At 58.9% G+C, this 25271-nt stretch overlaps 1 protein-coding gene across 2 annotated transcripts; it reads left to right on the top strand.

Moving 5' to 3' along the window:
• The first annotated feature begins 294 nt into the window (after positions 1 to 294).
• BICRA (BRD4 interacting chromatin remodeling complex associated protein) lies at positions 295 to 23665 on the top strand. Of its 2 annotated transcripts, XM_053968553.1 has the most exons (14): positions 295 to 313; positions 3304 to 3349; positions 3904 to 3946; positions 4900 to 4965; positions 6299 to 8047; positions 11236 to 11640; positions 12885 to 13026; positions 13554 to 13777; positions 14814 to 14885; positions 15694 to 15752; positions 16389 to 16537; positions 17878 to 17972; positions 18095 to 18197; positions 20589 to 23665. In XM_053968553.1, exons 2-14 carry the CDS (start codon positions 3309 to 3311, stop codon positions 21728 to 21730), a joined length of 4290 nt encoding a protein of 1429 aa, XP_053824528.1. In that variant the 5' UTR covers positions 295 to 313; positions 3304 to 3308; the 3' UTR covers positions 21731 to 23665. The 2 variants fall into 2 exon arrangements, with proteins under 2 accessions (XP_053824528.1, XP_053824527.1); XM_053968552.1 differs by lacking the exon at positions 295 to 313 and having other exon boundaries at positions 1573 to 3349.
• Positions 23666 to 25271: the final 1606 nt, after the last annotated feature.

The raw sequence follows: 25271 nt of genomic DNA, 5'->3' as shown, positions 1-25271 counted from the left end.
GCCGCTGAGGCGCCAGCGCGGGGGCGTGTCTATTCTAATGCCTGTCCGGGGGCGCGGTTTATGCTAATGAATTCCTCCCCGTTCTTTTCTCGGGGGGGCCACGGGAGCGGCGGGGGGACCCCTTAAACCCCCCCCGTGCCCCCCCGTAGCCCTCCGGTCGCCGTCCGGTGCCCGGCCGGGCGGGTCGGCGCGGCGGCCGCGATCAGGCAGCGCCGCGAACCCCTAAGCGGCGGGGCCCCGGCGGGGTCCTGGCGGCGGCGCCCGTGCGGGGGCGCCTGGGAGACCCCGCGCCGGGCGCCGCTCAGGCCTCACGGTGAGTCCCGCCGCACAAAAAGCACCGGGGCGGCCCCGCCATCGCCGCCCTGTCGCGACAGCGGCGGCGACAGCGCGGCCGCGCCCTTCCCCCCGCCGCCGGGAAACCCCGCAGGGGGGAGGGGGGCCGCCCCCCCCCCCCGCGCGCGCGCCCCGGGGCCCGGGAAAGGGGGGGGGGGGGGGGGGGGGGGGGGGGGGGGGCGCGTGAGGGGGGCGGGGGGCGGGGCCCCTCCCCCTCGCGGCTCCGAGCGGCTCCGAGCGGACCCGAACGGGCCCAGGCGGCTCCGAGCGGTTCCGAGCGGTTCCGAGTGGGCCCGAGCGGTTCCGAGTGGGCCCGAGCGGGCCCGAGCTGAGGGGGGCGCGCGGGGTGGGGCCTTCGGCCTCCTCCTCCTCCTCTTCCTCCTCTTCCTCCTCATCCTCCTCTTCCTCCTGCTGCTGCCCTTCCTCCTCCGGCTCTGCCTCCTCATCCTCCTCTTCCTCCCCTGCCCCTTCCTCATGTTCGTCCTCCGCTCTTCATCCTCTCCCCCCTCTGCTTCTTCCTCCTCATCCTCCTCTTCCTCCTCATCTTCGTCGTGCTGCTCTTCCTCCTCTTCCGTCCCCTCATCATCCTCTTCCTCGTCCTCCTCTGCTCTTCATCCTCTTCTCCCTCTGCTTCTTCCTCCTCATCCTCCTCATCCTCGGGGCTTCGGGCAGGAGCTGGGCTGGGGGTGTGCGGCCTTCCTCCCCCTCCTCTTCCTCCTCCTCCCTACTCCTCCTCAGGGGTTCGGTTCTGGAGCTGCCCCTGGCCTGTCCCCCCTTCCTCCTCTTCCTCCTCAGCTGCTCTTCCTCTTCCTCCTCATCCTCTTCTTTCTGCTCTTCATCTTTTGCTCCTTCTCCTCCTCCTCCTCTTCTTCTTCTCTTGCTCTTCCTCCTCTTCCTTTTCTTCCTCCTCCTCTTTTTCCTCCTCCTCTTCCTCCTCTCTCTGTTCTTCCTCTTCCTCTTCTTCATCTTTTCCTCCTCTTCTTCCTCCTCCTCTCCTCTTCTTCCTCACCCTGCTCTTCCTCTTCTCCTCTTCCTCCTCTTCTTCCTCTTCATCTTTTCCTCCTCCTCCTTTTCCTTTTCTTTCTCTTTTCCTTCCTCTTGTTTTTCCTGCTCTTCCTCCTCTTCTCCTCTTCCTCCTCCTCCTCCTCTTCCTCCCGCTCCTCCCCCGCCGGGCTCTGTGTGCAATAAACGGCGCCGTGGATTCGGAAATTCGGGGAATTCCGGGGTTGTTTCTGGGAATTCTGGGAATTTCAGGAATTCTGGGGTTGTTTTTGGGAATTCTGGGAATTTCAGGAATTCTGGGGTTGTTTTTGGCAATTCCAGGGATTTGGCAGTTCTGGGATTTGGGCAATTCCGGGAATTTTGGGAATTCCGGGGTTTTGACAATTCCAGGGCCGTTTTGGCAATTCCAGGAATTTCAGGAATTCTGGGGTTGTTTTTGGGAATTCCAGGAATTTTGGCAATTCCAGGAATTTTGGCAATTCCAGGAATTTGGGGAATTCCAGGGTCTTGGCAATTCTGGGAATTCTGGCAATTCCAGGGATTCTGGCCATTCTGGGTTTTTTTGGGGAATTCCCGATCCCGGGGCCTTTTGGGTTTTTTTTTTTTTGGGAATTCCAGGATTTTTTGGGGGGGGAATTCTGGGGAAACTGAGGCATGGCAGGAGGGGACGGGGCTGAGTAACCTGGAGTATCCTCGGAGTAAGAGCTGGAGCGTGCGGGCTGAGCCTGGTGTGACCCCGGAGTATCCCTGGAGTAACCCCAGAGTAACCCCGGAGTAACCTCGGTGTATCCCGAGAGTATTCCCTGAGTAACCCCGGAGCATCATCGGAGTAACCCCGGAGTATCCCTGGAGTAACCTCGGTGTATCCCGAGAGTATTCCCTGAGTAACCCCGGAGCATCATCGGAGTAACCCCGGAGTACGGGGCTGGAGAGTGGCATTTGTGCCGTGTGTAACCCCTGAGTAGGAGCTGGGGGCTGGAATTCCAGCCTGGAGTATCCCAGGAGTATCCCCGGAGTATGGGGCAGGACGCTGGGAATGAGGCTCTGAGTAACCCCGGAGTATCCCTGGAGTATCCCTGGAATATCCCCAGAGTAACGCTGGAGTAACCCCAGAGTAACCCCTGAGTATCCCAGGAGTACGGGGCAGGACGCTGGGAATGAGGCTCTGAGTAACCCCAGAGTATCCCCAGAGTATCCCCGGAGTATCCCCTGAGTATCCCTGGAGTAACTCCGGAGTATCCCCGGAGCATCCCTTGAGTTCAGGTCCAGGTCCTGGAGTATCCCCTGAGTAAGAGGTCAGAGGTGAAGCCCTGAGGATCTCGGGAGTATCCCTGGAGTAATTCCCCGTTCCTCGGCAATTTTTGGGATCCTGCCTGGGAATTCCCGCGGTTTCCGCCCCAAACCCGATTTGATCCCAGGAATTCCCCCGGCATTCCCAGATTCCCGGAGAATTCCCGAGTTTTGGGGAAATTTGGGAATTCGGGGAGGACGTGGGAAAGGATAAATCCGTTCCCCAAGGGGTTTTTGGGATAAATCCATTCCCTGGGATTTTTTGGGATAAATCCATTCCCTGAGAGTTTTTTGGGATAAATCAATTCCTTGCAGGGAATTTTGGGATCAATTCCCGTTTTTCCCCAAAATTCCCCCCCAAAACTGTGGCAAAAATGAGAATTTTGGGATGGATTCCCCCCAGCCACATCAAAAATGAGAATTTTGGGATGGATTCCCCCCAGCCACATCAAAAAGGGGAATTTTGGGATCAGTTCCCTCTTTTCACCAAAATTCAGCCCAAAACCACATCAAAAATGGGAATTTTGGGATGGATTCCCCCCAGACCACATCAAAACCGGGAATTTTGGGATTTCCCCCGGGTTTTCCCACCCGCCCCTGGAGGAAGGCGGGAGAAGGGCCCCACGCCGGGGATTTTTCCGGAATTTTCCGCGGGAATGACGCTGGCTCTCCTTGCAGTTGACATGGACGATGAAGACGGCCGGTGCCTGTTAGATGTCATCTGGTGAGTCCGGAATTCCGGGGTTTTCCCGGGAAATGCCCCAAAAAAGGCGGGAAATAGCCCCAAAATGGGTGGGAAATGGCCCAAAAAAAAGGTGGGAAATGGCCCAAAAAAAGGTGGGAAATAGCCCAAAAAAAGGTGGGAAATGGCCCCAAAAAAAGGTGGGAAATAGCCCAAAAAAAGGGAGGGAAATAGCCCAAAAAAAGGGAGGGAAATGGTCCAAAAAAAGGTGGGAAATGACCCCAAAAAAGGTGGGAAATGGCCCCAAAAAAAGGCGGGAAATAGCCCAAAAAAAAGGTGGGAAATGGCCCAAAAAAGGTGGGAAATGACCCCAAAAAAAAGGAGGGAAATGGCCCAAAAAAGGTGGGAAATGACCCCAAAAAAAAGGAGGGAAATGGCCCAAAAAAGGGCAGGAAATGCCCCAAAAAAAAAGGTGGGAAATGGCTCCAAGCCCCCAAAATCCGGGAATTTGGGCCCGACGGCCGCGGGATCTCCGGGATTTTCCCGGATTTTCCCGGAATTCCCTCCCTGATGCTCCTCTCCCCCTGCTCCCACAGCGATCCGCAGGCCCTGAACGATTTCCTCCATGGATCCGAGAAGGTGAGAGCCCAGAATTCCCAATTTTTTACCCAACCCCAATCCCTTTCCGCCCATCCCCCCTCTCCATCCACCCCCCGCGCCCAGCTCGGAATTTTCTGGAATTTTCCCCCTCCAGGCGGGAATCTGGGGCCGTTTTGGGGCCCATTTCCCCCCCGTTTTTCCCATTTTCCCCCATTTTTCCCCATTTCCCCCCCGTTTTTCCCATTTTTCCCCATTTTGCCCCCGTTTTTCCCATTTCCCCCCCGTTTTTCCCATTTTCCCCCCGTTTTTCCCATTTTTCCCCATTTTCCCCCCGTTTTTCCCATTTTTCCCCATTTTGCCCCCGTTTTTCCCATTTTCCCCCATTTTCCCTGTTTCCCCCCCGTTTTTCCCATTTTTCCCATTTCTCGCCGTTTCTCCCCCGTTTCCCCCGTTTCTCCCCGTTTTTCCCATTTTTCCCCATTTTGCCCCCGTTTTTCTCCCGTTTCTCCCTGTTTTCCCTGTTTTCCCCATTTTCCCTGTTTCCCCCCGTTTTTCCCATTTTTCCCCATTTCCCCCCCATTTTTCCCATTTCTCCCATTTCCCCCCGTTTTTCCCATTTTGCCCCCGTTTTTCCCATTTCTCCCTGTTTTCCCCCGTTTTTCCCCATTTTGCCCCCATTTTTCCCATTTTCCCCCATTCTTCCCCATTTCCCCCCTGTTTTTCCCATTTTTTCCCATTTTTCCCCATTTCCCCCCCCCGTTTTTCCCATTTTCCCCCATTTTTCCCCATTTCCCCCGTTTTTTCCCATTTCTCCCTGTTTTCCCCTGTTTTTCCCCATTTCCCCCCCCACGTTTTTCCCATTTTCCCCCATTTTTCCCCATTTCCCCCCCCCGTTTTTCCCATTTCCCCCCCCGTTTTTCCCATTTTTCCCCATTTTCCCCCATTTTTTCCCGTTCCCCCGTCGTGCCGCTGACTCGCCGTTCCCGTTGCAGATCGACAGCGACGATCTCCTGGAGCACTCGGGCGACGCCGCCAGCGCCTTCTTCGAGGGCGCCGGGGTGGGTTCGGCGTTCCGGAACCTTCCCCGCCCCGTCCCGCCCCTCTGGGGGAAAACTCCGGAAAATTCCCTTTTTCCACACCCGCCCCTCCCCCCCCCCCCCCCCCCCGCGGGGTTTTCCGGCCGGATTCGGCTCCGGGATGGGAAAACTCGGCAGGAAGGAGCAGAGTGGGGAAAAGCGGGGAAACGCCTCGGAATTCCTCTCAGGAGGGGAAAAAGCTCATTTTTCTCCTTTTTTCCCGGTTTTTCTCCCTTTTTTCCCGTTTTTTTTTTCCCGTTAGTTTTCCTGGTTTTTTCCCATTATTTTTCCTGTTTTTTCTTGTATTTTTGCTAATTTTTCCCATTGTTTTTCCCAGTATTCTCACTCTTTTTGTCATCTTTTTAATTATTTTTTCCCTTTTTTTTCCTGTTATTTTTCCCATTTTTTTCCATTCCTTTTCCTATTTTTTTTGTCACTATTCCCGTTGTTGTTTTTCCCGTTGTTTTTCCCAATTTTTCCCATTCTTTTTCCCGTTTTTTTTCTCACCATTCCCATTATTTTTCCAGCTGTTTTTCCCATTTTTCCTTGGGAATTGTTGGGTCCTGTTGTGTTCCTTTGGATTCCTTGACTCCCATTGAGCCCCCATTGGGTTCCGTTGGGTTTCATTGGATCCCGTTGGGTTCTGTTGGGTTCCATTGGGTTTCATTGGATCCCGTTGGATTCCGTTGGATCCTCTTGGGTTCCGCGGATTTCTTCGAGTCCCATTTGGCTCCGTTTGGTTCCACTGAATCCCCCTGGATCCTGTTGGGTTCCGTTGGGTTCCATTGCATCTGGTTGGGTTCCGTTGAGCTCCGTTGGGTTTCATTGGATCCCATTGAGCTCCGTTGAGTTCTGTTGAGCTCTGTTGGGTTCCGTTGAGCTCTGTTGGGTTTCGTTGGGTTCTGTTGGGTTTTATTGAGTTCTGTTGGGTTCCGTTGAGCCCCATTGAGGTCCATTGGGTTCCATTGAGTTCTGTTGGGTTCCATTGAGTTCTGTTGAGTTCCATTGGGTTCCGTTGAGCTCCATTGGGTTCTGTTGGGTTCCGTTGTGTTCTGTTGGGTTCCGTTGGGTTCTATTGGGTTCCATCGGGTTCCGTTGAGCTCCATTGGGTTCTGTTGGGTTCCGTTGGGTTGCGTTGAGTTCCATTGGGTTCCATTGAGCTCCGTTGGGTTCCATTGGGTTCCGTTGGGTTGCATTGAGTTCCATTGGGTTCCGTTGGGTTGCGTTGAGTTCCATTGGGTCCCCCAAACCCCTGGGACCTCCACCACCCCCCCCCCACTCCCGCCTGACGCCGCCCCCGTTGCCGTTGCCGCAGCTCCACGGGCAGGAGGCCGCGGGGAACCCGCTGAGCGCCGAGCCCAGCCAGCCGCCGGCCAGCGTGGACCTGGACTTCCTGGAGGATGACATCCTGGGCTCGCCGGGCGGCGCCGGCGCGGGCGCCGAGCAGCCGTGCGACATCCTCCAGCAGAGCCTGCAGGAGGCCAACATCACCGAGCAGACGCTGGAGGCCGAGGCCGAGCTGGACCTGGGCTCCTTCCAGCTGCCGGCGCTGCAGCCGGTGGTGCAGGCGGCCGACGGCGCGCCGCAGATCTTCTCGGGCGGCGCCGCCGACCTGCTGGGGCTGCAGCCCCCGGCCGTGCTGGCGCCGCAGGCGCTGGTGCAGCCGCCGGACGTGGTCAACAAGGCCATCAGCGTGCAGCCCTTCCTGCAGCAGGTGGGGCTGGGCAACGTCACCATCCAGCCGCTGCCCAACCTGCCCGGCCTGCCCAACGGCAGCCCCGGCGGCGCGCTGGGGCTGGGCCCCATCCAGGTGGTGGGCCAGCAGGTGATGGCCATCAACCAGCCGGCCGCGCCGCAGCTGCTGGCCAAGACGGCGCCCGTGGCGGCCGTGGGCGGCTACATCGCCCAGCCCGAGGCGGCGGCGGCGGCGGCGGCGCAGGGAGCCGGGCTGGTCATCCAGAAGAGCCTCCCGGCCGTGGCCACCACCACGCTGAACGGCAGCTCGGTGTTCGGCGGCGTCTCGGCGGCGTCGGCGCAGCCGCTCACCGTCACCTCGGGGCTGGGCGGCTCCCTGGTGCCGGCGCCCAACGTCATCATCCACCGCACGCCCACGCCCATCCAGCCCAAGCCGGCCGGCGTGCTGCAGCAGAAGCTCTACCAGATCACGCCCAAGCCCTTCGCGCCCGGCGGCGCGCTGGCGCTGCCCGGCGAGGCGCCGGCCAAGGCGCAGCAGAACCTCGCCTTCATGGCCGGCAAGGCCGCGCCCAACGTGGTGCTCCAGGGCTTCCCCCCCAACGTCTTCAAGCCGCCGCCGCCGCAGCCGCCGGCGCTGGGCAAGTCCATGAGCGTGCACGTGCTCAACCAGGGCGGCTCCATCGTCATCCCGGCGCAGCCCTTCCAGGGCCAGAACCAGTTCCTGCTGCCGGGCCAGCTGGCCGGCGCCTCGGCCGTGCCGCTGCCGCAGCCGCTCTCGGCGCTGCCGGCCAACGTGGGCGGCCAGCTGCTGCCGGGCGCGGGCCAGGCCCACATCATCGCCGGCCAGGGCGCCGGCGCGCAGCTGCTGGCCAACCCCGCGCTGCCGGCGCAGCTGCTCAACCAGAACCTGGCGGGGCAGCTCAACCTGGGCCCGGTGCTGGCGTCGCCGGGCGCGGCGGGCACGGCGCACATCCTGTCGGCGGCGCCCATCCAGCTGCAGCCGGGCCAGGTGGCGCCGCCGGCGCTCTTCCAGATGCCGGTGTCGCTGGCCGGGCCCTTGCCCAGCCCCGGCTCGGCCGCGCCGGCGCCCACGGTGATCCAGGGCGTGACGCTGGCCAGCCCGGTGACCATGCTCAACGCCGGCGAGGGGCTCGGCGCCGCCGCCGCCGCCGCCGTCGGCATCCAGGCGGCCGCCGGCAGCCCCGGCGCCGAGCCCGGCTCCGGCGGCGCCGCGCAGCCCCCGGCGGCCCCGGTGCCGGCCCAGCCCAGCCCCGGCCTGGCCGGGAGCCCCGAGAAAATCCTGCTGGGGACGGCGGCGACGGCGACGCCGGTGCTGGGCCAGGAGGCCGTGCCCATGTTCCTGCAGCAGGTGAGAGACCCGGGACTCGGGATTTGGGGGGGACTTTTTGGGGATTTTTTGGGATTTTGGTGAGGAGGGATTTGGAGGTGATGGGATTTGGGGGATCTGGGATTCCCAGGATTTGGGGATTCCCAGGATTTGGGGGTTCCTGGCGTTTCAGGATCCCCAGGATTTGGGGATTTTGAGGTGATGGGATTTGGGGGATCGGGGATTTCTTGGATTCCGGGATTTCCAGGATTTGGGGGTTCCTGGCGTTCCAGGATTCCCGGGATTTGGGGATTCCCAGGATTTGGGGATTTTGGGGATTTGGAGGTGATGGGATTTGGGGGATCGGGGATTTCTTGGATTCCAGGGTTTCCAGGATTCGGGGATTCCCAGGATTTGGGGATTCCCAGGATTTGGGGGTTCCTGGCATTCCAGGATTCCCAGGATTTGGGGATTCCCAGGATTTGGGGGTCCCTTGGATTCAGGGATCGCCAGGATTTTGGGATTCCCAGGATTTGGGGATTTTGAGGTGATGGGATTTGGGGGATTGGGGATTTCTTGGATTCCAGGATTTCCAGGATTTGGGGATTCCCAGGATTTGGGGGTCCCCTGGATTCAGGGATCGCCAGGATTTTGGGATTCCTGGCATTCCAAGATTCCTGGGATTTTGGGATTCCCAGCTTTTGGGGATTCCCAGGATTTTGGGATTCCTGGCATTCAGGGATTTCTTGGATTCTGAGATTTCCAGGACTTTGGGATTCCCAGGATTTTGGCATTCCGGGATTCCCATTTTCCCGCCTTGGGATCGGCGCTGCCCCCGCAGATTTTGGGGTTTCCCAAAACCCAAAATTTGGGGATTTTGAGCCGTAAATTCCGGTTTGGGGCTGGGGGATGGGCGGTGCCGGGGCTTTCCCAAATCCACCTTCAGCTCCCGCTTTTCCTTCCCGGCAAAATCCCGAATTTCCACCCCGAGGAGCCCTGGGATTTCCATGGGAATGGGGGAAAAACGGGATCCCAGCTTGGAAAATTGGGATCCAGCGGCAGCAAAGTGGGATCCAGCCATGGAAAAATGGGATCCAGGCTTGGAAAATTGGGATCCAGGGGTGGAAAACCGGGATCCAGCCATGGAAAATTGGGATGCAGGGGTGAAAAAATGGGATCCAGGCTTGGAAAATCGGGATCCAGCCATGGAAAATTGGGATCCAGCAATTGAAAATGGGGATCCAGGCTTGGAAAACCGGGATTGAGCCATGGAAAATTGGGATCCAGGCTTGGAAAACCGGGATTGAGCCATGGAAAACTGGGATCCAGCCATGGAAAATCGGGATCCAGACTTGGGAAAATGGGATCCAGCCATGGAAAATTGGGATCCAGGCTTGGAAAACCGGGATTGAGCCATGGAAAATTGGGATCCAGGCTTGGAAAACCGGGATTGAGCCATGGAAAACTGGGATCCAGCCATGGAAAATCGGGATCCAGACTTGGGAAAATGGGATCCAGCCATGGAAAATTGGGATCCAGGCTTGGAAAACCGGGATTGAGCCATGGAAAATTGCGATCCAGGGGTGGAAAACCGGGATTGAGCCATGGAAAACTGGGATCCAGCCATGGAAAATTGGGATCCAGTGCTGGAAAACCGGGATCCAGATGTGGAAAATTGGGATGCAGGGGTGAAAAACCGGGATCCAGCCATGGAAAATTGGGATCCAGTGCTGGAAAACCGGGATCCAGATGTGGAAAATTGGGATCCAGCCATGGAAAACCCGGATCCAGCGGCAGAAAATCGGGATCGGGGTGGAAATCTGGGACCTGGGAGCGGATCCCTGCGAGCCCCGGGCATCTCCCGGCCCCGATCCCCCCGGATCCCGCCTGGATCCGCCCCGAGCTCCCGCCGGATGTGCCGGAATCTTCCCGGCCCCTCGTGCCCCGGGTCCTTGGCTGCCGCCCCGCTCCGCTCGCTTGGCGCTCACTAACCCCCGGAATTCCCCCCAAATCCTCTGGGATCCCCACGGGGGCAGGCAGGGAGGGCGGATCCGCCCCGGAATTGGGGTGGAAATCCCGGAACGGGGATTTTTTAGTGGGGGGGGGGGGGATAAAGGATTTTTGCCATTCCCACGGGAATTCCGCTCTGGGATCCCCCCAGGATCCTCCCGGGGATTTTCCTCCCCTTCCCTCCCGAAATCCCTCGGGAACGGGAGCTTGGGGGGCTGGGGGCTCCCTGGAGTTGGGATTTTCTGGAATGTTCCGCTCCTGGAGCTTTTTTTGGGTGGGTTTTCCCCATTCCTGCCTCCCAAAAATGCCTTAAAAAGCAGAATTGGGCTCCTGGAGCCGCTTTGGGTGGATTTTTCCTTTTCCTTCCTCCCAAAAAATGATTTAAAAATCGGATTTGAGGCAGAATTGGGGTCTGGGCAGTTCCACGGTTGTTTTTTCTGGAATGTTCCGCTCCTGGAGCCGTTTTTGGGTGGATTTTTCCCATTCCTGCCTCCCAGAAATGATTTAAAAATCGGATTTGGGGCAGAATTGGGCTCCTGGAGCCACTTTTGGGTGGATTTTTCCCATTCCTGCCTCCCAAAAATGATTTAAAAATCGGATTTGGGGCAGAATCGGGCTCCTGGAGCCACTTTGGGTGGATTTTTCCCATTCCTGCCTCCCAAAAAATGATTTAAAAATCGGATTTGGGGCAGAATTGGGCTCCTGGAGCCACTTTGGGGTGGATTTTTCCTGTTCCTGCTTCACAAAAATGATTTAAAAATCAGATTTGGGGCAGAATCGGGCTCCTGGAGCCACTTTGGGGTGGATTTTTCCCATTCCTGTCTCCCAGAAATGATTTAAAAATCGGATTTGGGGCAGAATTGGGCTCCTGGGGTTGTTTTTTTCCAGGATATTCCACTCCTGGACCCGCTTTGGGAACACCCAGGTGGATCCTGCCTCAGTTTCCCGCTCTCCCACCTTCCCAAATCGCCCCAAAAGGAGGAGCTGGGACAGGTTTGGGATCGGGGAGGGGCTCAGGACCCTTCCCACAAGTTTTTCCCGGGCTATTCCGCCCCTTGGAAGGAAATTCCCGCTTCTCCCTCGGGGACAGCCCCGGGGGGGGGGGGGCGGAATTCCGGGATTTCGGGGGTGGGGGTGGGGGGGGTTCCGGCGCCGCTCTCCCCCTCCCCGCCGCCTTCCTCCCGCACTAACCGAGCTCTTCCTCTCCTTCTGTGTTGCAGCCGAAGCTGCCGGGAACGACCCCGGGGGAGCCCCCGGCCCCGCTGGCCCCGCTGGCCCCGCAGCTCGCCCCGCTGGCCCCGCAGCTCGCCCCGCTGCCCTCGCGGCCGCCCTCGCAGCCGCAGCCGCTCTCCCGCCCGCCCTCCCGGCCGCTCTCCCGGCCGCCCTCGGAGCCGCCGCGCCCGGAGCCGCCGCCGGGGCTCTTCCCGGGGCCCTTCCCGGAGCCGCCCGAGCATTCCCAGTCCCCGCGCTCCCAGCACTCCCAGCACTCCCAGTCCTCCTCCCAGTCCTCCCAGTCCCAGCACTTCCCGCTGCCGCTGCTGCCCCCGGAGCATTCCCGGAGCTTCCCGCTCATCCCGGGAGCTTTCCCGGCCCCGCCCAAGGCCGGCCCGGAGCGCTTCCAGCAGGTAAATCCTGGGAATTCCCGGGAATCCCAAAAATTCCAAATGTCCCCCAGTGCTGCCAGCAGGTACATCCTGGGAATTCCCGGGAATCCCAAAAATTCCAAATATCCCCAGCGCTTCCAGCAGGTAAATCCTGGGAATTCCCGGGAAAGCCCAAAAATCCCAAAAATCCCCCAGCGCTTCCAGCAGGTAAATCCTGGGAATTCCCGGGAATCCCAAAAATTCCAAATATCCCCAGCGCTGCCAGCAGGTACATCCTGGGAATTCCCGGGAATCCCAAAAATCCCCCAGTGCTTCCAGCAGGTAAATCCTGGGAATTCCCGGGAAAGCCCAAATATCCCAAAAATCCCCCAGCGCTGCCAGCGGGTAAATCCTGGGAATTCCCGGGAATCCCAAAAATCTCCCAGCGCTGCCAGCAGGTAAATCCTGGGAATTCCCGGGAATCCCAAAAATCCCCCAGCGCTTCCAGCAGGTAAATCCTGGGAATTCCCGGGAATCCCAAAAATCTCCCAGCGCTGCCAGCAGGTAAATCCTGGGAATTCCCACGAATCCCAAAAATTCCAAATGTCCCCCAGTGCTTCCAGCAGGGAATTCCCAAAAACCCTGGCAGAATTCCTGGGAAATCCCAAATATTCCCCAGTGCTTCGAATCCTGGGAAATCCCAAAAATCCTGGGAAATCCCAAAAATTCCAGCCATCCCCCAGCGCTTCCAGCAGGTAAATCCTGGGAATTCCCGGAAATTCCCAGAAATCCTGGCAAATCCCAGCAAATCCCAAATATCCCCCAGCGCTTTCAGCAGGTAAATCCCAGGAAATCTGAAAAATCCCAGCATAAATCCCAAAAATCCCAGAGCACTTCCAGCTGGAAATTCCCAGAAATCCCGGCGGAATTCCCAGGAAATCTCAGTGGAATTCTCGGGAAATCCCAAATATCCCTGAGCGCTTCCAGCAAGGAATTCCTGGGAAATCCCAAAAATCCCAATAGAAATCCCAGGAAATCCTGGCAGGAATTCCCAAAATTCCTGGCAGGAATTCCCAGGCAATCCCAGGATTTGGGGTTTTTGGGGCCGTTCTGACAGGATTTGGGGTTTTTGGCTCCATTCTGACAGGATTTGGGGTTTTTGGGGCTGTTCTGACAGGATTTGGGGTTTTTGGCTCCATTCCTGACGGGATTTGGGGTTTTGGGGCCGTTCCTGACGGGATTTGGGGTTTTTGGCTCCATTCCTGACGGGATTTGGGCTTTTCCAGGTGCCCCAGGGGCTGCTCCTGCAGCCGAAGCCGCCCCCGTCCAGCCCGGCCCCATTCCCGGCTCCGGCCGCTCCCGTCCTGGTGCCGGCGGCTCCGGGAACGCCCGGCCCGGCCCTGGCGGCCGCCGGCGCCGCCGCCTCAGGTGGGTCCGGGGCGCCGAGATCCCAAAATCCCAAAATCCCACAACTCCAGCGCTGCCATTCCCAATTTCCCGGTGCCAGTCCCAGTGCCATTCCCGTGTCCCCATTCCCTCATTCCCTCATTCCCGGTGCCATTCCCGTGTCCCGTTCCCCGTTCCCGGTGCCATTCCCGTGTCCCATGTCCCATTCCCGGTGCCATTCCCATTCCCCCATTCCCGGTGCCATTCCCGTTCCCTCATTCCCGGTGCCATTCCCGTGTCCCCATTCCCAGTGCCATTCCCGTGTCCCCATTCCCGGTGCCATTCCCGTGTCCCCATTCCCGGTGCCATTCCCGTGTCCCCGTTCCCTCATTCCCTCATTCCCGGTGCCATTCCCGTGTCCCGTGTCCCCATTCCCGGTGCCATTCCCGTGTCCCCATTCCCGGTGCCATTCCCGCTCCCCCATTCCCGGTGCCATTCCCGTTCCCCCATTCCCGGTGCCATTCCCGCTCCCCCATTCCCGGTGCCATTCCCGTGTCCCGTTCCCGCAGGTGCCGCCGCCCCGGCCGAGCCGAAGCCGTTCTGCAGCGCCGGCGCCGCCGTTCCCGGGGCCGTTCCCGGGGCCGTTCCCGGGGCCGTTCCCGTTCCCGCCGGGGCCGTTCCCGTTCCCGTGGCCGTTCCCGTGGCCGTTCCCGTGGCCGTTGCCGTTCCCGGCGGGAAGGCGGCGCCGGCTCCCGGCAAGGCGGGGCCGCCCCTCCCCCCCCAGCCCGGCCAGGTGAGCGCCGAGCTCGGCTCCGTCCTTTCCCCCACGTTCCCCTTAATTCCACTTTTTCCCCATTTATTTCCAGTTTTCCTCTTTAATTCCAAGGTTTTCCCCATTTATTTCCAATTTTCCCCTTTAATTCCCAGGTTTTCCCAATTTATTTCCAATTTTCCCCTTTAATTCCAAGGTTTTCCCAATTTATTTCCAATTTTCCCCTTTAATTCCCAAGGATTCCCAAGGTTTTCCCCCTTTAATTCCATTTTTCCCAATTCAATTCCAAGGTTTTCGCCTTTCATTCCAGTTTTTCCCCATTCACTTCCAATTTCCCGCTTCAATTCCAAGGTTTTCCCAAGTTATTTTCAGTTTTCCCCTTTATTCCCAATGTTTTCCACTTTAATTCCATTTTTCCCAATTTAATTGCAAGGTTTTCCCCTTTAATTCCGGTTTTTCCCAATTTATTTCCAATTTTTTCTCTTTATCCCCAAGGTTTCCTGCTTTAGTTCCATTTTTCCCCTTTATTTCCAAGGTTTTCCCCATTTAATTCCATTTTTCCCAATTTAATTTGGTTTTTTCCCCCTTTAATTCCCAGTTTTCCCCTTTTTTTCCCCAATTTCTTGTTTTCTTCTCAAGATTTTCCCTTATTTTACTTCTTCTTTCTTTATTTTGGGATTTTCCCCCTTTAATTCCCACTTTTCCTCAGTGTTCTCTGTTAATTCTGCAGTTTTCCCAATTTTCCCCAATTTTTTTCCCTATTTTCCCGATTTTCCCATTTCCCCATTTTTTTTCCCATTTCTTTCCCAATTTTCCCATTTTTCCCTTTTTTCCCAAGTTTTTCCCAGTCTTCCCATTTTCCCCAACCTTTTCCTGTTTGACCCAATTTTTTCCAATTTTCCCAAATTCTTTCCCATTTTTCCCCATTTCCCCATTTTTTTCCCATTTTCCCCCATTATTTCCTGGTTTTCCAATTTTTCTTCCATTTTTTTTCCGCTTTTCCCAATTTTTTCCCATTTTTTCCCATTTTCCCATTTTTTTTCCCGTTTTTCCGCAGGCGAAGCCGGGCGGGATCAAGGGCCCCCCCCAACCCTCAGCGGGGGGGAAGGGCCCCCAGGCCCCGCCCACGGTGAGTCCCAAAATCCCGGGAATTCACCCCAAAATCCGGGAATTGCCCAAAACCCCGGGAATTCACCCCAAAATCCCAGGATTCCCCCAAAAATCTGGGATTTCACCCCAAAATCAGGGAATTCGTCCCATAAACCCTGGGAATTCACCCCAAAATGTGGCAATTGCCCCAAAATCCCAGAATTCACCCCAAATTCCCGGGATTTCACCCAAAATCTGAGAATTGCCCAAATTCCCGGGATTTCACCCAAAATCTGAGAATTGCCCAAATTCCCAGGATTTCACTCCAAATCTGGGGATTTCACCCCAAATTCCCGGGATTTCACCCCAAAACGTGGGAATTGCCCAAATTCCCGGGATTTCACCCCAAAACGTGGGAATTGCCCAAATTCCCAAATTTCACCCCAAAACGTGGAATTGCCCAAATTCCCAAATTTCATCCCAAAATGTGGAATTGCCCAAATTCCCGGGATTTCACCCCAAAACGTGGGAATTGCCCAAATTCCCGGGATTTCACCCCAAAACGTGGGAATTGCCCAAATTCCCAAATTTCACCCCAAAACGTGGAATTGCCCAAATTCCCAAATTTCACCCCAAAACGTGGAATTGCCCAAATTCCCGGGATTTCACCCCAAAACGTGGGAATTGCCCAAATTCCCGGGATTTCACCCCAAAACGTGGGAATTGCCCAAATTCCCAAATTTCACCCCAAAACGTGGAATTGCCCAAATTCCCAAATTTCACCCCAAAACGTGGAATTGCCCAAATTCCCGGGATTTCACCCCAAATCCCCGGCGCTGTCTCCGCAGCTGGAGCCGAAGCTGCCGCTGAAGAAGCCGCCGCTGCTGCAGCCCAGTAAGGAGGCCTGGTAAGGAACTGGGAGCACTGGGAGCACTGGGAATGCCGGGAATTCCCGCTGGGCTGGGGGGGTCCGCACCAAAAACGGGGATTTTTGTTCATATTGGTGCCAAAAATCGGGATTTTTGTTCATATTGGTGCCAAAAATCGGGATTTTTGTTCATATTTGTGCCAAAAATCGGGATTTTTGTTCCAAAGCCCTTGCCCCAAACCCTTGCGTTTCTGCCCCAAAACCGTTGATTTTTGTCCATTTCTGCCCCAAAACTGTGGTTTTTTGCCCCAAAACTGTGGATTTTTGCCCCGAAAAATGTTGATTTTTCTCCATAATTGCCCCAAACCCGTGGGTTTTTTCCCCAAACCTGTGTTTTTTTCCCAAACCTGTGTTTTTTTGCCCCAAACCTGTGTTTTTTCCCAAACCCGTGTTTTTTTCCCAAACCCGTGGTTTTTTGCCCAAACCCATGGTTTTTTTTCCCCAAACCCGTGGGTTTTTTTCCCCAAACCCGTGGGGTTTTTTTCCCCAACCCGTGTTTTTTTTCCCCAAACCCGTGGTTTTTTTCCCAAACCCGTGGGGTTTTTTTCCCCAAACCCGTGTTTTTTGCCCAAAATCATGGTTTTTTTGCCCCAAAATGCGTTTCTGTGCCCGCAGCCTCCTGGAGCAGCTGCACAAGCACCAGGGCGCCGTGCTGCACCCCGAGCTGCGCGCGCCCTTCCGCTCCGTGGGCGACGCGCTGCGCCGCCTGCTGCCCTACCACGTGTACCAGGGCGTGCTGCCCGGAGAGAGCGACTGCCAGCGCGGTACGTCGCGATATGTCGCGATATCGGGATATCGGGATATTGGGATAATGGGATATTGGGATATCGGGGACAATGGGGTACCGGGGCTGCCCCACCACGTGTACCAGGGCGTGCTGCCCGGAGAGAGCGACTGCCAGCGCGGTACGTCGCGACATGTCGCGATATGTCGGGATATCGGGATAATGGGAGTGATGGGATAATGGGATATCGGGGACAATGGGGAACCGGGGCTGCCCCACCACGTGTACCAGGGCGTGCTGCCCGGAGAGAGCGACTGCCAGCGGGGTACGTCGCGATATGTCACGATATGTCGCGATATAATGGGATATCGGGATATTGGGATAATGGGATATTGGGATATCGGGGACAATGGGGTACCGGGGCTGCCCCACCACGTGTACCAGGGCGTGCTGCCGGGACACACCGAGTGCCAGCGCGGTACGTCGCGATATGTCGCAATATGTCGCGATATGTCGCGATATTGGGATAATGGGAGTGATGGGGTTAATGGGGATAACGGGAGAAGGGAGAACGTCGGAATAACGGGGCCCTTTGCTCTGCTTCTCCTTCCTTCCCATCCCCATCCCCACATTCCCCATTCCCAAATCCCACATTCCCGTGTTCCCCGTGTTCCCGTATTTCCCCTATTTCCCGCAATCCCATATCCCCGCATTCTGGCATTTCCCTATTCCGTATTTCCCCTATTTCCCGCATTCCCTGTTTCCTCTATTTCCCCTATTCCCCGCATTCCCGCGTTCCCCTATTTCCCCTATTTCCCCTATTTCCCCTATTTCCCCTATTCCCTATTCCCACATTCCCCTGTTTCCCCTATTTCCCCTATTTCCCCTATTCCCACATTCCCCTATTCCCCTATTTCCCCTATTCCCTATTCCCACATTCCCCTATTCCCCTATTTCCCCTATTCCCCTATTTCCCCTATTCCCACATTCCCCTATTCCCCTATTTCCCCTATTCCCCTATTTCCCCTATTCCCTATTCCCACATTCCCCTGTTTCCCCTATTTCCCCTATTCCCACATTCCCCTATTCCCCTATTTCCCCTATTCCCCTATTTCCCCTATTCCCCTATTCCCCTATTCCCCTATTTCCCCTATTCCCCTATTCCCCTATTTCCCCTATTCCCGCATTCCCCTATTCCCCTATTTCCCCTATTTCCCCTATTTCCCCTATTTCCCCTATTTCCCCTATTTCCCCCATTCCCGCATTCCCATATTTCCCCTATTTCCCCCATTTCCCCCATTTCCCCTATTTCCCCCATTCCCCCATTCCCCCATTCCCCCATTCCCGGCGTTCCCGGCGTTCCCGGCGTCCCCGCGGCAGTGGACGAGGAGTTTGAGGCGGTGTCGGAGCAGCTGCTGCGCCGCACGCGCGCCATGCTCAACAAGTACCGGCTGCTGCTGCTCGAGGAGTCGCGGGTGAGCCCCGAGCCCCCGGCCCCGCTCCCGGGGGGGCCCCCGGGATCCCGGATCCCCGCGGGGGATCCCCGCGGATCCCGGGAGCCGCCCCGAGCCCCCCCCGTGCCGTGCCGTGCCCGCAGCGCGCCAGCCCCTCGGCCGAGATGGTGATGATCGACCGCATCTTCATCCAGGAGGAGAAGACGGCGCTGGCGCTCGACCGGCAGCTGGCGCGGGACAGGCCCGGTGCGCGGCGGGAGCGGGGATCCCGGGGAACGGGGATACCGGGGATCCCGGGGAACGGGAACGGGGATCCCGGGGAACGGGAGCGGGAGCGGGGATCCCGGGGAATGGGAGCGGGGATCCCGGGGAACGGGAGCGGGGATCCTGGGGAGCGGGAACGGGGATCCCGGGAATGGGAACGGGGATCCCGGGGAGCGGGAACGGGAGCGGGGATCCCGGGAAACGGGAACGGGGATCCCGGGGAGCGGGAACGGGAGCGGGGATCCCGGGAAACGGGAGCGGGAGCGGGGATCCCGGGAAACAGGAACGGGAGCGGGGATCCCGGGGAGCGGGAACGGGGATCCCGGGGAGCGGGGATCCCGGGAAACGGGGATACCGGGGATCCCGGGGAACGGGAACGGGGATCCCGGGGAATGGGAACGGGGATCCCGGGGAACGGGAACGGGGATCCCGGGAAACGGGAACGGGGATCCCGGGGAACGGGAACGGGGATCCCGGGAAACGGGAACGGGGATCCCGGGGAGCGGGAACAGGGATCCCGGGGAACGGGAACGGGGATCCCGGGAAACGGGAACGGGGATCCCGGGGAGCGGGAACAGGGATCCCGGGGAACGGGAACGGGGATCCCGGGGAATGGGAGCGGGGATCCCGGGGAACGGGAACGGGGATCCCGGGGAGCGGGAACGGGGATCCCGGGGAGCGGGAGCGGGGATCCCGGGGAACGGGAACGGGGATCCCAGGGAACGGGAACGGGGATCCCGGGGAACGGGAACGGGGATCCCGGGAAACGGGAACGGGGATCCCGGGGAACGGGAACGGGGATCCCGGGAAACGGGAACGGGGATCCCGGGAGCGGGAACGGGGATCCCGGGGAACGGGAACGGGGATCCCGGGAAACGGGAACGGGGATCCCGGGAGCGGGAGCGGGGATCCCGGGGAACTGGAACGGGGATCCTGGGGAACGGGAACGGGGATCCCGGGGAACGGGGATCCCGGGAAACGGGAACGGGGATCCTGGGGAGCGGGAACGGGGATCCCAGGAAACGGGAACGGGGATCCTGGGGAACGGGAGCGGGGATCCCGGGGAACGGGGATCCCGGGGAATGGGAACGGGGATCCCGGGGAACGGGAGCGGGGATCCCGGGGAACGGGGATCCCGGGGAACGGGAGCGGGGATCCCGGGGAGCGGGAGCGGGGATCCCGGGGAGCGGGAACGGGGATCCTGGGGAACGGGAACGGGGATCCCGGGGAACCGGAGCGGGAACGGGGAGGGAACAGGGAGGGAACCCCGGGAAACAGGAGCGGGAACGGGAGCGGGGATCCCGGGGAACGGGAACGGGGATCCTGGGGAAACGGGAATGGGAACGGGGAGGGAATCCTGGGAAACAGGAGCGGGAATGGGAACAGGAACGGGAGAGGGAACAGGAGCGGGGAGGGAACCCCGGGAAACGGGAACGGGGAGAGAATGGGAACGGGAGTGGGGAGAGAACAGGAACGGGAACAGGGAGGGAACAGGAATGGGAGCGGGAATGGGGCGGGAATGGGAGCGGGAGCAGGGAGGGAACAGGGAGGGAATCCCAAGAAACGGGAACAGGAACGGGAATGGGGTGGGAATGCCGGGAACGGGAACAGGAGTGGGAGCGGGAATGGGGCAGGAACGGGAGCGAGAACGGGAACAGGAACGGGGAGGTAATCCCGGGAAATGGGGCAGGAACAGGGAGGGAAGCCCGGGAACGGGAATGGCAGGAATCCCGGGAAACGGGGCGGGAATGGGGAGAAAACCCCGGGAATGGGCACGGGGCGGGAACCCCGAGAAACGGGGCGGGAATGGGGCGGGAACCCCGGGAATGAGGCGGGGATCCCCAGGGATGGGGCGGGAACCTCGGGAATGGGGTGGGACCAATGGGAATGGGGCGGGATCAATGGGAATGGGGCGGGATCAATGGGAATGGGGTGGGGATCCCCAGGGATGGGGCGGGAACCTCGGGAATGGGGTGGGACCAATGGGAATGGGGCGAGAAATCCCGGGAATGGGGGCGGGATTCACGGCAGTGTTGGGATGGAATTCCCGGGGTTTGGGACCAAATTCCCGGGGTTTGGGACCAAATTCCCAGGGTTTGGGGTGGAATTCCCGGGGTTTATGACCTGCCAAAGGCCTGTGAAAAAGCCGAGGGTCAATCAAAGGTTTATTAAGGGTCAATCAAAGGCCAATCAAGGTTAATTACCGGCCAATTAACGGGGTCAATCGAGGATCAGCGCGGGGTCTCTCCAAGGGCGCGGCCTCTGGATCTTTGGGATGGATCCCCTGGGAAAAGGGGACGTTTCGGGCGGGAAATTGCCGTCATTGACATGCAAATGAGCTCTAATTAGCGACCCCGCCCCTTTCCCTCGCAGACGAATACGTCTCCTCCTCCTCCTCCTCTTCTTCCTCCTCCTCCTCTTCCTCCTCCCGCTCCCACCCCCTCCCCCCCTCCTCCTCCTCCTCCTCCTCCTCCTCGCTGCCCCTCCCCCAGCCCTCGCCCGCCCCTCCCCCTCCCGCCCCTCCCCCTCCCGCGCCCCCCAAGCTGCTGATCAAGCACGGGGGGGGCTCCCCGAGCGTCACGTGGCTGGGGGAGCCCCGGGACCCCCCCCGGGACCCCCCGCGGGACCCCCAGCAGCGCGGCCCGGGGGACGAGGACGCGCTGCCCTCGCGGAGCCGCCCCCCGATGAAGACGTACGAGGCGCGGAGCCGCATCGGCCTCAAGCTCAAGATCAAGCAGGAGGCCGGGCTGAGCAAGGTGATCCACAACACGGCGCTGGATCCGCCGGGGATCCCGCCCGGCACCGGCACTGGCACCGGCGCCGCCCCGGCGCTGGCCGCGCAGCTCAACGGCTCCCTGGAGAAGAAAGCGCCGCCGCCGCCGCCCGCCAACGCCGGGGCCGCCGCTCCGTGCCGGCTGCCACTGCGGAAAACCTACCGGGAGATCAACCGGGAGATCAACCGGGAGGTGAACCGGGAGGTGAACCGGGAGGTGAACCGGGAGATCCCCGAGCGCCGGGAGCCGCCGGCGCCGGCGCCGCGCTCGGAGCGCCGCCCGGTGATCACGGCGCTGCGCCGGGACCCGGCGTCCGCCGGGCGCGTCCGGCCCGGGAAAGGCCCCCCGGAGGAGCCGTCGGACGGCGAGGAGGAGGAGGAGGAGGATGAGGAGGACGAGGAGGAGGAGGAGGAGGACGAGGAGGAGGAGGAGGAAGGCGGCGCGGCCGAGCCGCCGTGGGCCGGCAAGCGGCGGCGGGCGGAGGCGGCCGAGGTGGACGCGGCGTCGTTCAGCAGCGAGAGCCCGCGGGACGACTCGCTGAGCGAGCACCTGCAGAGCGCCATCGACAGCATCCTCAACCTGCAGCAGCCCCGCGGCGCGCCGGCACCGGCGCCGGCACCGGGAGCCGCCGCCGCCGCCGCGCCGCCGCCCTTCCCGGGGCCTCCCCGGCGCGCCGAGCCCCTCCTGCCCCCCCCCAGCCACAACGGCGGCCTCGGAGCCGCCCGGACGTGCACCAGATGACGGCGGCGGGGCGGCGGAGACCGGGAGGGGACGCCGGGAAAACGCACCGGGAGAACGCACCGGGAAAACGCACCGGGATCGGGAGGCCCGGGTCGGATCGGGACGCCGGGATCGGACACCGGGAACACACCGGGATCAGGATCGGGAATGGCCCGGGACACCAGGATCAGAACGGGACACCGGGAACGCGCCGGGACACCGGGATCGGAACGGAGCGCCGGGAGCGGGAGACCCAGATGGGACCGGGACACCGGGATTGGAAAGGAACCGGGACACTGGGACTGGAACGGGACCGGGACACCGGGAACGGACCGGGACACCGGGAACAGACCGGGACACCGGGATCCGAACAGGACACGGGGAACGGACCGGGATACCGGGAACGCACCGGGATTGGGAACGGGAACGGGAGCGCACCGGGATCCCAGGAACGGAGCGGGATCAGGAACGGAGCGGGATCGGGATCAGACCGGGAATGGGATCGGGAACGGACCAGGAACGGGATTGGGATCAGAGCAGGACCGGGATCGGGATCGGGAACGGCAGCGGAGCCGCCCCGGAACGGGGAATGGGTCCCGGGACCGGGGAGAGCAGCGGGGAATTCGGGAACGCGGGACGGGAAATTCGGGAATGCAGGATCGGCCCTGGAGAGAGGAACAGGAAAATTCACAAATGCGGGATGGGAAATTCGGGAATGTGGGATCGGCCCCGGAGAGAGGAACGGGAAATTCGGGAGAGGAGCGGGAAATGTGGGGAACGTGGGAAATGTGGGAATTCCGGAGCTTTCCCGGGATCGGGGAGAGCCCCGGACCCGGCGGGGTTGGGATGGGAATGGGGATGGGGAACCCCAAATCCATCGGGATGGGAATGGGAATGGGGAAACCCCAAATCTGATTTCCTGGGACACAGATCCTGGAATTGGGATAGGAACAGGAAACTCCAAATCCACGGGGATGGGAGAGAGGGAAAACCCCAAATCCATCGGGATGGGAATGGGGATGGGGAGCCCCAAATCCATCGGGATCGGGGTGGGAATGGGAGCCCCAAATCCATCGGGATCGAGATGGGAATGGGAGCCCCAAATCCATCGGGATCGGGGTGGGAGAGAGGGAAAACCCCAAATCCATCGGGATGGGAATGGGAAAACCCCAAATCAATAAAATCAATTGCGATCGGGATGGGAGAGAGGGAAAATCCCAAATCCATCGGGGTCGGGGTTGGGACGGGGCAGAGGGAAAATCCCGGGATCGGGATCAGGGTCGGGGTCGGGGTCGGGAGCAGCGTGGGAAGATCCCAAATCCCTCGGAGCGCCGGGGTCGGGAGCAGGAAGCGCCTCCCCCCCCCCCGCCCTTTTCCCCCAAATCCCCCTGGAGCGAAATTTCCTGGGATCGTCACCCCCACCCCAAAATTCCACCCCAAAAATCCCCCCCCCCCGAAAAGGGCAAAAAACCCAAAATTCCCCCTCCCCTCCCCCCCTTTATTTTGTTCTTCACAAATTCTGGAGTTTTTGGAGCCTCCCCAAAATTCCACCCCAAAAATTCCCAAACCTGGGGTGAAATCCCCCAGTTTGGAACTCCGGAGATTTTGGGGTGAAAAAGAAGCCAAAAAAAAAAAAACCCAATTCCTTCCCAAAAACTGGAATTCCCGTAATTCCCGAGAGGAGAATTCCCCAAAGTCTCAAAATTCCCGAATTTCCAAGAGGAGAATTCCCAAATCTCCCGAATTTCTGAGTGGAGAATCCCCATAATTCCGAGAGGAGAATTCCCAAAATTCCTGAATTTCAGAGAGGAGAAATCCCCAAATTTCCGAGTGGAGAATTCCCAAAATTCCCGAATTCCCGGCGGGTTTTGTACTGTATTTATTGTCCATAGCGCGTTTTGTACGGAATTCTGGAACTTTCCTATTTCTGCTGTAAATTAAAGTCCTTTTAATTAACGAGCTGCGCTAATTGGGGCTCGGGGTTGGGGTTTGGGGGTTTGGGGGAATTTTGGGGGTTTGGGGATTTTGGGATTTGGGGGTTTTTGGGGTTTGGGATTTGGGATCAGGAATTGGGGTTTGGGATTTGGGGTTCTGGAATTCCTGGGATCCTCAGGAATTCTTTGGAATTCCTCTGGGATCCTTTGGGATCCTCTGGAATTCCCGGGACCCTCTGGAATATTTTGGGATCCTCTGGAATTTTTTAAAATTCTTTGGGATCTTCCGGAATTCCTTGGAATCCTTTGGGATCCTCTGGAATCCTTTGGGATCCCCTGGAATTCTTTGGCATTTTTTTGAATTCTTTAGGACCCTCTGGAATTCCTTGGAATCCTTTGGGATCCTCTGGAATCCTTTGGGACCCTCTGGAATTTTTGGGGATTTTTTGGGACCCTCCGGGCTCGTCCCTCGCTCCCCCCCCCGGGGCCCCCCCACTCGCTCATTAATTAATTCATTTATTAATTTCTCCCCGCCCCGTTCCCGAACTCATTAATTCCCCGCTGCTCTTTTTGGGCTTGATGCTAATTTATGGAAATTTATGCAAATGAAGGGGTTTTGAGGCGCGGCCGCCCCGGCCCCGCTCAGAGCTGCGGCCGCGCCCGCGGCTTTGGGGCGAAATCCCGGGAAAAGGAGCGGGAGAGGCCCCGGAGCGCCGCGGAAAGGTCGGGAACGAAAATCCGGGGGAAAAAAAAAAAACCGGGAACAAAATCCGGGAATGAAAATCCGGAATAAAAAACTCCGGGAATAAAAATCCGGGAAATAAAACTCCGGGAGAAGAAACTCCGGGAGCGGCGCCGGCCCCGCCCCGGCCGCGCCCGGGGGGAAAACCGGGAATTTTGGGGCGGAAAATGGGAATTTGGGGCAGAAAAAAGGGAAATTTGGGACGGGAAATGCGCGAAACGCCCCCGGGAGGGGAGGGCAAAGGGATTTTTGTGGGATCGGGAGCGAGGAAATCCCGGGAGCTTTGGGGTTTCCGCCTCTTTGGGAGTTTGGGGTTTTTGTTTTCCCGGGAAAAATCCCCCAAATTCCCTTTTCCCGCTCGGCTTCCGGCCGGGAACCCCAAAACCTTCACGGTTTGGCCTCGGATTCGCAGGAAAAATCCCCAAAATCCATTTCCCCGCTGGGTTTTGTGGGGGGAGAAAAACCTGGAAGTTTGTTTTGCTCCTTGTTTTGACGGGAAAAATCCCCCAAAATTCTCTTTTTTCCCCTCGGCTTGGTGGGGAAATCCCGAAATTTCCATTTCTCTGCTTGTTTTGACAGGGAAAAAACTCGCGGCGACCTCGTTTCCCCTCAGCTCATCCCAAACCTCCTCCCCTGGCTCGGCTCGATGGAAAAAATTCCTCCAGCTCCGTTTTTTCCCTCCTTTTAAGGGAAAAGCTCCTTAAAACCTTTTTATTTCCCCCTCACATTGGAGGCAAAACCCCTTAAATCTTCCTTTCCCCCTCAGTTTTCCAGCCGAGATCCCAAAATCTCCGTTCCCCGCTGGGGTTTTTTTGGGACCCCCCCCCCCCGTGGCTCTCCTTTCCCACCGGGGTTTTTCGGGATAAATCCCCCAAATTCCGCTTTT

Source organism: Vidua chalybeata, chromosome 35 (genome assembly GCF_026979565.1).
Source record: "Vidua chalybeata isolate OUT-0048 chromosome 35, bVidCha1 merged haplotype, whole genome shotgun sequence".
Lineage (NCBI taxonomy): Eukaryota > Metazoa > Chordata > Aves > Passeriformes > Viduidae > Vidua > Vidua chalybeata.
The sequence above is the reverse complement of the archived record's forward strand: the minus strand, read 5'-3'. Positions and strand labels throughout refer to the sequence as shown.